The 12947-nt window shown below is 39.1% G+C and overlaps 1 protein-coding gene across 1 annotated transcript in view; it reads right to left on the bottom strand.

The window, feature by feature from the left end:
- Positions 1–39: 39 nt before the first annotated feature.
- LOC108887861 (zinc finger protein 236) overlaps positions 40–12947 on the bottom strand; it is a 56881-nt gene continuing 43973 nt past the window's right edge. Inside the window, exons 27-32 of the mRNA XM_018683507.2 lie at positions 10819–10976; positions 10539–10667; positions 10019–10213; positions 6921–7050; positions 4391–4564; positions 40–1186 (exon numbers count right to left, since the gene is read on the bottom strand). Of these exons, the coding sequence (XP_018539023.1) occupies positions 1065–1186; positions 4391–4564; positions 6921–7050; positions 10019–10213; positions 10539–10667; positions 10819–10976 (908 nt within the window). The 3' untranslated portion in view covers positions 40–1064. The remainder of the gene's footprint in view (positions 1187–4390; positions 4565–6920; positions 7051–10018; positions 10214–10538; positions 10668–10818; positions 10977–12947) is intronic.

The raw sequence follows: 12947 nt of genomic DNA, 5'->3' as shown, positions 1-12947 counted from the left end.
ATTTCATCACTTAACAATAAAAAGAAATGAGAGTTTCAATTAGTAGAAAAATTACTTTAATCATCTTAATTTATTATGGACAATACAAAATACAACTGCAAAAAAAGAGGGAAAAAACAGCTTATTATCTGTACATTGGCTTTGCTTCATAACAAATGCAACATTATGCCCAAATTACATATTTCCAACCAACCCATGTTGTGGCGGTTCATCAGAAAATATATGCAATCTAACTACACTATTTACAAAACAAACTGCAGTAAAGACAAAGTCTGTGCTGCGACTCTAAATGATACGATGACAACAAGAAACACAAAGCTGAAATGTTCAGTCAAAAAGCTCCAACAGCACTGAATCCAGAGCAGTGTCCTTACAGCTCACTGGCCATCTTTACAAACATGTTTGGCGATGCTTTCTAACTAAAACATATATGTAACAAACTGCAAATGACATTTCACCTCAAGACAAAATATGTACAGTATAAATAAGTGGAAAAAAAAGAATAAAAAAAGACAGATTTCTCGTAAACCAGTGGAAAACCATTTCTATGTTATGTGCTGTTACACAGCTGCTTTTGAAGCGATGACAGCAGTAGAGTTGTTTGCAGCTCTGTGTACGTCCCTGTATGCAGACCAATAATGAAGAAACAAGACACTCGTCTTCGGGGAGCTTTTTCCGCAGAGTTCGTTTTCCTCCCTTTCAAACAGGGTCAGGATTAGAGAGACTTGCAGAGACCTGACTGGAGAATTCTCTGGGATGCGTGCGATTATTGAGCCAAACCTCCAGAGGTTATCATACTGATGACAATCAGACAGTAGCAAAACAGATAAAAGTCATTAAGCCAATCGGAGGGAACCAGACTCCCCTTACTTCACTGCTAATTGGGACAAACAGCAGGGAACTGCTACCAGGGTAAAAGCCCTCAATATACAGTGGAGCAAATCTAAAATGTCTTAAATCTTTTTCTAACCAAATAATCCTTTTGAGAGGAGGAAAACTCAGTGCTCGGTGCTCAGTGCACTGTACAGTGCGTTTTGACTCTTGGGACTTGTGTGGTTTTGGGGTCAGGGGAAGACATTTTGCCAGTCTCCGGATGATTCAGGAACAACCTCCAGGTCAAGTTCAGGAGTGACCTCGACCTGAGATGCTGCCTCTTCTTGACCCAGGGACACTTCCTGGATCTGACCTGGATGGAGAAAGAGGGGAAAAAGGAAGAATGAGGATGGCTTTGCGTGACTCTCGTGCAGTGAAATACTCCCCCGTGATGGATAATAACAGCGCTTTGTAAACGAGAAGAAAAGCCCATTAACACGCATTTACAGAGCAGCACCAGCAGCTCTGATTCTGTATTCAATTTGCCAGTGGCTGTCATGCAAATGAGCCTATCCGTCAAAAAGCAATCTTCTCCTCCTCACTCTTCCAACATTTGTTTAATATCTCACATTGTCCCTGTTTTCTCTTTCTTCTGAAACCACCATGTCAGTTACACAAACTACATAATAAGACCTGACAGATGTGGAATTTGCTTATTGTGAGTTGTGAATATGGCATGAACCATATGTCAGAGTACATTCGGCTTAAAATAACTTGAGCACAAAACAACAATAAGTCACTCTGGTGCAGGCTGAGAGGTTCAGACATGCTTTTTCTACTGCTGCAGGCCACACACTGAATTGAGTTTTACAGTGAGAGTCATTTAATTATCTCCCTCTATTTTTACTCTCTGTATCTGAAACACTTCAAACACATATTCATTAAGTTGCAAGTACATGAGTGTGTGCTTTGAATCCTTCGGTGTTTCTCAAACAAACAAAGTGACTGGAGAGAGTCTTTCTCTTTGAACAACACAAACAGTCACACAAATGGAGACAAATATCACAGATTAACTCAAACAAAAATAGTTTACCCTTATGAACATTCTTTTCTTGCCATTGCACGCCGGTCAGCATTACTGTAATAGTTATACACTCCAATAATACGGAGTTTCATTCCTATCGTTATTTGAGAGCATGGTCTTTCAGTTCGAGAGCATTATTTCTTTATTTCACGCTCAGACTTTATAATGCTTTAACTTCAAACTTTCACCCATCTCTCAAATGGTCTCTGCTCGAGTAGAAATTTCCTCTACTCCTGCTCAAAACTGTCTGTACTCAGATATGTTGCTTGTACAAATGTCCCATGCTTCAGTTTGAGTCCTTCTCCTCATGCTCAGTGTACTTCTGTGCACTCACACACTCAGATTTCTGCCCTCACTTGCAAATTCTTGTGACATTAACTGAAATGACCCCGTCAAAAATTCCCCAAACAATAGAATCCCAGCTATGACGTTGACCAATGAAATCGTCACTGCCTCCTTGCGGGTACGCTCACTTTACCTCTTTTACGGACAAGCTTTAAGGAAAGCATTACAAATTGAATGTGAAATAAAGAAATAATGCTCTCAGACTAAAAGACCATGCTCTTGAGTAAAGATATGAAAGAAACTCCATACAATCACCACTCAAACGTAAAACCGGTAAGAGGATATCTTAAAAGCAGAGGACCAAGTGATTCTGTAAGAATGGCCTTGTGTGTTTTTTCCAACTCAGTGGTTTTAAGAGGAATTCTTGTTCCTCTAAGAATATTTCCACAGAATTTAACGAATAACACTGGAATAAGAATAAATGTGGTTTCATGATGAATTACTGGCAGTTCTATTTTTAAAATTCAACTTTTGTAATGAGAAACCCAGAGAAAATATTGACATATTTCAGGGAAAACCCAAAATATGAACCTTATGTTGGCACTAGATGAAAAGTGAGGAGAGTCATTAGGATGCATCTCCTGGGGAACATGGATATCTGTAGCAAATGTCATGGAAATCCATCCAAAAGTCTGAGGATCATCAAAGTCAGTAGGATTCATCCTCTGGGGACCATGAATGTCTGCACAAAATTTTAATGGCCATCCAGTAAAGTACATTTTTGAAATGGTTTACATTCCCAGAGCCATGCTGTTACTGTGGGTAAAAAACCGTAAAGGAATAAAATGTCTTCTAATTTCTAGCTTTCTTGCTCCCACTGTGGCTTCAAACTGCCTTTCTACTAAAAAGATGGCGATGAAAATCTTTGCATGGCACCATCATCAGACTTCCATGACAAAGACAAGCTGTTCAGTCCCACTGTATGCTGTAACATCAGGAAGCTTTTGCTGTGAGGTCTGTCAGACTCTCCATATGTCTGATCTCAAATCAAAAAAAAGGTTCCGATCGAAAATGTGTTGATACAGCTGGGATGGTGTGTGTGCAACCTTGTAACCACATCAAAATCATATTTAACACTGAATAACTTTTCCAGAGGTTCAACCAGCATTTCACATCTTTCTGGAACATTGCCTGACCTGGAAGCGTATGTATTACTCTCTACAGTTCTTGCAGGAATTTGCACGATGACAGAAAACCTTGAAAAAGTGAAAAGTGGAGCTTTAACCTTGTTATGTCTGGGCCTTATTCCCACCGACACTACAGAAGCCAGTATTTCAGACATGACTTTTTGAATAATCTACACCCAGCCAGTGTGAGGACTTGAGTGGAAGCTTGTGTGAAGTTGTTTTTTTTTTGTAGTTGAACAAGTAGAACAGATCTGTCAGGACTGTTCTCCTCCTCAGGTCATCTTCAATATGTGCCTGCCAGGCTCCGAGGTGGGGTGGTTAACCAAAGGGGAGCCACAGCCTAAACCCTGACCAAGGCCGTCTGGACGAATCAAGGATTTAACATTCAGGACGTGCGTCTGCTGATATCAAAGAGGAAGCTGTGCCAAGAGCATGGAGGGAACAAAGACGATGGACCTGTCATCACAGTTTTCCTGCTCTACAGTATCACTGAGCCTGTGAGGTGGAGGCGTGTTTGTGCATACGCATTATCTGTGACTGTGGGGGCGTATGAGTGTTGGCATTGTAAGTCTTGTTCCGAACAGATAATGACAAGGATCATCGAGTGAAGAGCTACAGATGCAGAACTTGAGAGTGAAAGATGTTTTGCAAGAGAGAAGGCCAGCACTGCCTCTCAGCACTCTGAAGTGCTCAGGGACGCCTTTTTATGTGCTGTGCTTTACAACTGCAGTGTCTATTATATAGGACATATGAAATGATGTGTACTGTGTGACGGCCATAAGACACACACATTCACAGGCATCACCAGTTGGAAAAGAGGACCTCATTATAAAATGCTTATCTACCCTGGTGCTCTTGAAAATACTGTTTCTGAGTGAAAGTTAACCAAGTTGACAGAGACAATAGAGAGATGATTACTGTCTTTTGGCTCCCAGCTGCACAAACAGCTGCCGGTACGTCCAAGTGTTCGTTTGTTTGTGTGCGTGTGTGTGCACTGGTGCGATGCCAGTCAGCTGCTCACCATAGCCATGGGATCTCTTCATGTGGTGTTTCATGTTGCTCTTCTGCGTGAACCTGATGCTGCACACCTCACACTTGAAGGGCTTCTTTCCAGTGTGTTTGACCATGTGGACTTGCAGAGCACTCTTCTGGTTGAAGGCCTTGTCACACTGGCTGCACTTGAAGGGACGCTCGCCTGCACAAAAACACAAACCCGCAGTTTAGTCTTCCTGTGACTGCATCTAGTATTTTTCCACATTATCAAACCATCGTCAGAGTAATTGTGATACATGGTATTGTCCTTTGCTATAATTAGTACAAAAAAATGCCGTCATGGTTGAAATTATTTGACAGTATTTAATGTGACAGAGAGGGAATTAAAAGCAAATCTACATGAAAAAAAAATTAAATTAAAATTTCTTTAGCCATAATGAATATACAATATCATGCTTTTATTTAATTCATTAAGCAAATACAAGCACGTCAATGGCATCCCACATAATCCCACAAGTTCACACATACCTATATTATATATCCTGCAATTGATTTTAATGAGGAAAAAAAAGGCAGCAACAACATCAAGCTCTAATAATTTCTGTCTAAGCTAGGGCTGTAACTATTGATTATTTCCTGTTACTGTTTGTTCTATCAAAATTCAAAACAAAAAAGGAAAGGAATGTCTATCATAACTTCTCAGATGTGAATTCTTAAAAGATCTTGTTCTGACTGACTGACAGTCAAAAAAAAAAATCCAACATATTTACATAGAAGAGAAAAAATATTAACATTTTTAAAACTGTTGCCAATTGATTTTTGGCATTTTTTCTTCTAAAATGATTTACTGCAGATGAATATTCTTTTGACTGAGTAATGATTAATTTACTAATCATTCTGGCTCTATTTGAAAGCTCTCCACTGTTGTTGTTGCTGCAGACCTTATTTTCCCCTGAGACGTTGTTTAGCAGAGGTGGTAAGTTCTCCGGGACCTGACACGTCTCTTTTTCGCATCCATTTTGGTGTCGGTCTAAACAATAGGCACATATTTGATGTATAGTCTTTTATGTGTGAACTAGCACTAGCACTCTTTTTCTCAGAAAGTCGTGTTGTATGTAGTGTTTGTTCTATAATTGTAATGGTATACCATTAATGTACCCATATTTCCTCTAAACCTTTAGATGCATGTTTTATCAGCAGTATTCAATGTTAGCCAATGTTTGTTCTGGTTTTATTATGAAGAAATATTAAAATTGCAGTGTCAGTATTTACTTGTCTTTGTCCTGTTGAGACAAACAGAGCAGCAGTGACAGTTTAAACTGTAGCTGCTGGATGTCGGTGTGATAGGATGAGTACCTTGTTATATATTCCCATAAGCAGAGATATGCTCTGACATAAAAATCAAAGCTGGGACACAGCAGAGTACTGCTCTATCTTATAATCCAAGGATATGCCACCTAAATCGCTAGTCTTTGCACTTCAAAAAAAGGTTCTTTGGCTACACAACTTGAGTCAGTATTCCTTGTGAAGCCCTGTCATTCCATGCACATTCTTTAAGCTGTAGATCTAGACGTGAGTGAAAAAGCGGTTATAAACATTAGGCTGACCTAAAACTTTTAAGTCAGCCTAACTTTTTTCCAATGTTGCTCAGAGACAAAAGACAGAAAATATATACACCACAAGGTTTTGAAATGAACCAGAATAAAAAAGGTTCAATCAGAATCTTTCTTAACAGTATTCAAATGAATCTATTCAAATGGTAATATGCGAACAGAATTGTTTTTTTCTGTACATTGTGGGCTGATAATCATGTCTGGGTGCCTAGGATTTCACAGAGAGATGAGATATTCAAGGCATTTAGCCGCTCAGTGGCTGTGCCTGTATCAGTGTATGAATTAGTGAGCGTGAAAGGGAAAGCTTGACAGCTGCTAAATATCACATCCAAGGAAGAATCCCGCTTTTACATCCAGTTCTTTTTTCACCATTTTATTCAGGACTGCATCAGGACTGTTTATTGATTTGAACACATTACTAGTTAATAATTACTTTGTGGTGGAAGGCATACGAAGACATTTCTCTGAGTAAACTGAGGAATTTAACAACATGGAAGCGAATCAAAACTCTGAACCTGTCAGTTCTACATTCTCTATCACGAGCATGTTATTGTAGTAATACACTATGGAATTTCTAACATACAATATACAGTACATATACTGTTACACTGGTAACATAAACTGATAATAAAACATATGCCCCCTACAGATCTGACCTACAAGTTCCCATGGTTTCACTTGTACAAAATGTATTTAAAGACATAGCATTTAACAAGTAAATTGTGAAATAAGCTAAAGAAATCATTAAAACTGAACCTCTGTGAATGAACCTCAATATTATGAAATTATTTATTGACTGAATGATTAATTCATTTATGTTATTTTTCATAGTAAGTCTTATTGGATTTCATTTTGATTTCATTGTAGAATTTTACTATATTTAGTTGACACTGAGATTTGTGTTATGACATCTACAGTGCAAACTTTCTTCCATAATCCTCTTACCTGTGTGTGTTCGGTTGTGTCTCTCCAGCTGGCTGCGTTTGGCGAAGGCTTTCACGCAGGAGGAGCAGTTGAAGACTCTGGGTTTCTGGGAGCTGGGCGACGGGCCTGGCTGATGCACCCGTTCATGTTCCTGTAGACAGTTCCAAAAAATAAATTTCATCGTTACAGTCTGGCACACAAAGTCCCTCTACTACCATATGGCTTGAACTAGAGATGTCTGTCATTTTGCCCTTGGAGGGACTGACACTGTTGGAACCACAAATCAGAGCGATTTTGTCTGAGCATCCTAACAATTCCTAAAGAGACTCTGATTTGACACTTCGTCTTTTTTTCTGTTGTGTTTTCTTTCTTTTTCGTGCCTAAGGTTGTTAATGATGGGCTCAGTTGCTGATGTGGTAAGTTGAAAAATGAAAAACAAAGATGACATGAAAAATGTGTGTGTATAGAAGTGGGTCACTGAGAAAATGCTTATTTAAGTCTTTCATTTTTTGTGCTTGGTCCTTTTGAATCTGACATATAATCTGAGTTAATATTTATTAGTGGTTTTTGATGACTGACTTGAATATTTTATTGCACTGAAATATTTCACAGATGACAGGAAATAATGTTTTAATGAGAAACTAAGCCAGTAATTTACCTGTTGTACCTAATCAGACAGGTACTCTGAGTGGTTACTTTACACATTTTATATCATAAGTCATCATCCGGTAAAACTGCTTTACACTAACTGAAATGATTTCTTCATAAACTGATTATTCAATAAGCAGAAGATTCATTTTCAACTATGTTTATACATGTTTTACTCAAATGTAAGAATATGATGCTCATCTTAGCCACGTATGATACTATACTATTCTACTATACTATGAAAACTAATATCTTTGTGTTTCGGACTCAAAAAAAAATGTTTTTATGGGGAAAACGTTAAGAACACAATCAACACATTAATCAATAATGAAAATAATTTTGTTGCTACCCTACCAGGCTCTGCTTGGCCAATACTAGATTTCTGAAAGTAGTACAAATATCAACATCCAACAGCTGATATTGAATGATATACTAACCTGGCTTCAGTGCTGCCATAAAATCTTAAAACACACATCACAAACATGGTCTCGGAAAAATAGGGAATCTTGAAATCTCAACTACTGTATATGAGTTATTAAATTCAGTTATTAAAAAACAGTCTACTGGCATTGGCTCGAACTTTTTAAATGTAAAAAAAATTGAAAGATGTTTTAATCTTTTAAATGAATGGCTCCTTCTCAAAATGGGACTCTGGCTAGCAAACTACTCAGTCTGGTACTTTAAACCCTCAAAGTGAATAAGCAGGGCCTTTTAAATGAAAAATTGATTTTGTAAATACTGATAAAAAATGATTAGAATATTGGTTCAGGAGTATGAAATTCACAAAGGACTGAATGAGCAGTTAACTGTACGCAGAATACCAATGGTCATACTGAACCTGTAGCACTAAGCCACATTCAAGCAAAATACTGAACAGCATAAAGCATGAGTCCGCAGCAAAGAGAATGGAAACAGTAGTGCAATTAGATTGTTGATATGGAAGAAGCCAAAAATGCCTATGCTGTAACTGCATCAAGTTTATAAGGAGATAAAGTTTAGAGGGTGTTTGGGGTCACTGTGGAGACAGTGTTTATTAAAAGTGCCTTGGGTAAGTTCAGGAGAAACATTAGAACTTTGATTAAAAAAAGAACAACCTTCAAACATGGAATGAAAAATGAAAAACACTTTCTGTTGTTTGTACCCTGCTTTACTCACCATGGTCACAATATAATATAAGTCAAGGTTTTCCTACTCAGCCCTTCCATTTCCAAAATGTTGAACTACTCCTTTAATAAAATTCATATACACCTTGAAAGTTTCAAACCTTACAGGTAACATATGCTCTTAATGTCTATGAGCAAAAACACTGAATGTAATTTTAAGTGACCAAGTAATTGCACAAATGAATCCAGGCTGGAGATGATGCGATTCATTACAGTGGGCCGATACGCCACATCCCCTTAATTTATCTGGCTGTCAGGATCATTTGATGTAAAATACTCAGCCCTTCCCTTTGAGAGTCTACTAATGTTCTTTAACCTACGCAGCACCGCCTGTCGAGAAGTAACGCCTGCAATTAATTCTAAAACTTCATCGTTAAATTTTTTTTTCCCGTGTTCCCAAATGATGAAGCCATGGTTTTGGTTGTCGGGCTATGATTAAATGGCAAAATTATTATCCACAGGCCGACAAAATGAAAAATAATAATGCTACCAATTTATCTCTCTCACCACTGGGCCTTTTTAAAAACTTAAAATCAACATCTGAGTTCTTGTTGCAGACTAATGAGCAGCCTGGGGACCTAGAGAGGATAGAGCTTGGTCACTCTCACCGTGGCACCCACCTAATCTCAGTGTCATTACTTTTATGAGAGACAATTACTGCTCAGCATGTCGAGGCACATTGACTGAAGTAAAAGCCTGTGGCACGGTGGCCTCTTTCTACGAAACGTGACATGTGGTGGGGAAAGAGCTCGTGTAGAAAGCCATATCCTCATTCTCCTCTTTCCTCCTGATCTGAGAGCCTCTGCATTTATGTGCTCGAGTGTCTCAACCACATGAGGAAGATCGTGAGAGAAGAGAAGCACACATGCTCCTCTCCCTAAATTGGCTGTAAAACACTTTTCGGTTTAAGTGTTTTGTTTTGTTGTCGAGAGTGACAGTTTATGAGAGTCTATCTGAAATCCACTTGATGAATTACCCTTATTTTTTGTTTCATACAGAGAGACGGTACTTTGTTAATGGTGTACCCTTCCTCACTGACTCTTTGAATCTATCATTTTCCAGCCTGAGGTGGAGGCACTAATGACTAAAAATAAGATTTGTGTTGTGAGAGTTGATTTATTGTTTCCACAAAACCTGTAGACTTTGATTCATCAGTTGTATTCCTTCATATACAATGCTAAATTCTTCTTTAAATAACTGGCCAATTTATTTATAAAAAGGAAGCAGTAGCTGAATGGATATCAAATGTAAGCCATCAGTAGCTTAAATTTACAGCTGTTTATCATCTGAGTCTACAGGACTTCTTACCTTCAGGTGTGTGGCTCTCTTGAAAGCCTTGTTACAGAGAGTACAGACGTGGCAGCGGTCCTTGCCGTGAGCTTGCCTGCAGTGACGTCGCAGTGTGTTGGCATTCGGGCACACCTGATTGCAGTAGTAGCACTGGTTCCGATTATCACCTTCCGTCTGGGCGTCCTTCCCACCCTTATGCCCATCGTCCGAAATCTGAATCACAGACAAAGACACAGATTGTTTGAAGTTTCCAATACATAACAGATAAAATAGGCAAAATGTCTTAAGGTCAAAAAGTTTGACGACTCATGGTGCAAGTTTGCACAGAAATCCAAAGTTCTTGATTAGTTAATGTGCCTTTACATCCTCCAGACAGCTACTCCTATCTATTCAGATCCGTATAAAAGTCAACTGGTGGACACTTATTTCCTCAAGACAAGTAATCCATCACAGCGGATTATCATGTTGCTATCTTAAGTATTTCCTTTGTTTAGCACCTCCTCCCCCAGATATTAGCACAAAGGACAAACACACTCACATTATATCCACTGTCAGGTGCTCCGTTTGCAGACTGGGAATGGTGGCTGACCAGTATGACCTGCTGGCCTGAGCCAGCTGGCTGCCCCGGCAGACCAGAGTCATTCAGCACTGCAGGAAATGTCTGACCCTAAGGATGAAAAGAAACTCTGGTAAGGCAGCTGACAAACTACATGATGCTGAGTTTGGTATTCATGCACATCACTGAATTTCTAATGTTTTCAGTAACTCATTCTAAGCCAATCTGAATTTCAGAATCACTTCACAATCATTCCATTTACCTGTGTATTGAGGTTTAGAGTCACACCATCCAGCATTCCCTGCGCATCAGCAAGAGTTAGTGTAACGCTGCCATCGCTGGCCACGCCTCCTGGTGACATCACTAGGCTCTGGGATGCAGCAGTATGTGACAGGGTGGTGCTCGGTGGCAGGCTGGTTACTGATAAGTCAAAGAAACACAACTGGGTTTGAGTTTTTTTACTGCCACAAACTGTAGCAAACTGCTAGAGTAACTAGCTGCATTCTCTTTGTGGCCAGTGTTGTATGACTGTATTCATGTGCCCTGTACCAGAACTTGAATGCAGACCCATTCTTTTTTAGTAAGTTGATCTCAAATAATGCACTTAATGCAATTTAAAAAAAACACCATTTAAACCATCATGTGACACTAAAATTCATCTGCAGATTTATTTGTTGTATAAAACACTCCCATGCGGCACTGGAAGGGTTTCTATGGTTTCAAGCCACAACGTGAATTGGACTTTGGACCAATGGTTGCAGTACAGGGATTATCATGATAACCACAAAATGTATTTGTTGAGGTGACTGCAACCAGCTGGCTACCAAAGCCCTTTTGATGCTTACTTCTCCCTGACTAAAACCAGTGATGACATATTCATTCATTTTGGTCAGGGAGGGGCCTCCATTATATTAGCACTGTCTAACACTAGCCATATAATTTATCAGTCAAAGCACGGGCTTAACTTTATTTGCATACACAGTGACAGAATGAATGCTTCAGTCTAATCAACAAAAGCAGAGATGCTCTCTGTGTCTCTGTGAAGCAGTGGGAATGTTTTCCACTTGAATTGAGAGAGGAGGGTAATGAAGAGAGAGATGAGCCTGGAAATTTGATTAAGTTTCTAGGTGACGAGCAAGCCAGTCAACAGAACAATCAGGGAGCCATCTCTGACAAAACAAATCATATTTGCTCACTTCACAGCACATAAGCCCTTTACTTCCTTGTCACAGATTGGTCTGCATAATTACTAAGTGACAATAATTCACATATGGAGCTTTCAAATTCAAATGTATGTCCTCCTGATAGATACATGTACAGTATACAACAAAATTGGTTTCACGCCTCCTTGATATCACTAAAATGTCAATGACAAATCCTGCTTGTTCAATAAAATTGTATTTGTTTTTCACCAATACCCAGTAAGAATCAAGCCAATTCATTTGAAAAACAGAAATGACTAATTGAACTATGATAGAAGGTCCAACTGCAACGAAAGTCAGTGCACCCTTCATTAGTGAGATTCCATTCTTTAATCTTTAATACTAATATTCTGTATTGTAGACGGGATCCTCCTGGGCCAGGATGATACCTGTCTAACACTAATCTGTGGAGAGATGTTCTGCCAGTCTTCACAGATGATTCTTTTCAGCTGCTCTTTGCTGGAGGGGTTTTGCTGCTCTACCTTTGAAATACTCCAAAGGTGTTCTGTTGGATTCAAGTCAGGGGACATACTTGGCCAGATCATAGTTTTCACTTTTATCTTCTTTACAAACTCTTGTGTGATATCTGCAGTGTGTTTGAGATCACTGTCATGTTGGAACATTTCTCTCCTGCCAAACATCTTTACATTTAGTGCTTAGGTACACCAACTTGCATTCATAGTGCCATCTATAAATGTCATAACCCCTACAGCTTTTGCACTCGAGCACTCAGCACATTCTCACCTCCATGTTTAATGGTTGGAACTATGCAGTCACTGTGGAAATCTTGGCCATGTCCACACCAAACATGCTGGACCCCATCTGATCCAAACAAATTTATTTTGGTTTCATCTGACCAAAGAATGTGCTGCCATTATTGACTTCATGCAATGCCCTTCTCACTGTCCGATCAGTCACTGAAACATCAGTTTCAACAGATAAACCTATTTTTACTAATTCAAAAGACAAAAATACAACAGTAAAATTGTAAACAGTGTGTTTGTGTTGTCTAGTGTTTGCTAACTGCAAGTTTTAGCATTCCTGGCTAACTAGTGTACTACCTACACTACAGTAGTAACACAGCATCACTTCCAAAGTCAAAGAACATATGCTGACTTTTTCCCTGGGACATGTAGCTTGACAATGCAAATCATCAATGATCAGGAAGGTAAGTCTGGAGTGCCAGAGA

Source organism: Lates calcarifer, linkage group LG15, assembly GCF_001640805.2.
Source record: "Lates calcarifer isolate ASB-BC8 linkage group LG15, TLL_Latcal_v3, whole genome shotgun sequence".
Lineage (NCBI taxonomy): Eukaryota > Metazoa > Chordata > Actinopteri > Centropomidae > Lates > Lates calcarifer.
Note: the sequence above shows the minus strand (reverse complement) of the source record. Positions and strands in the feature narration are given on the sequence as shown.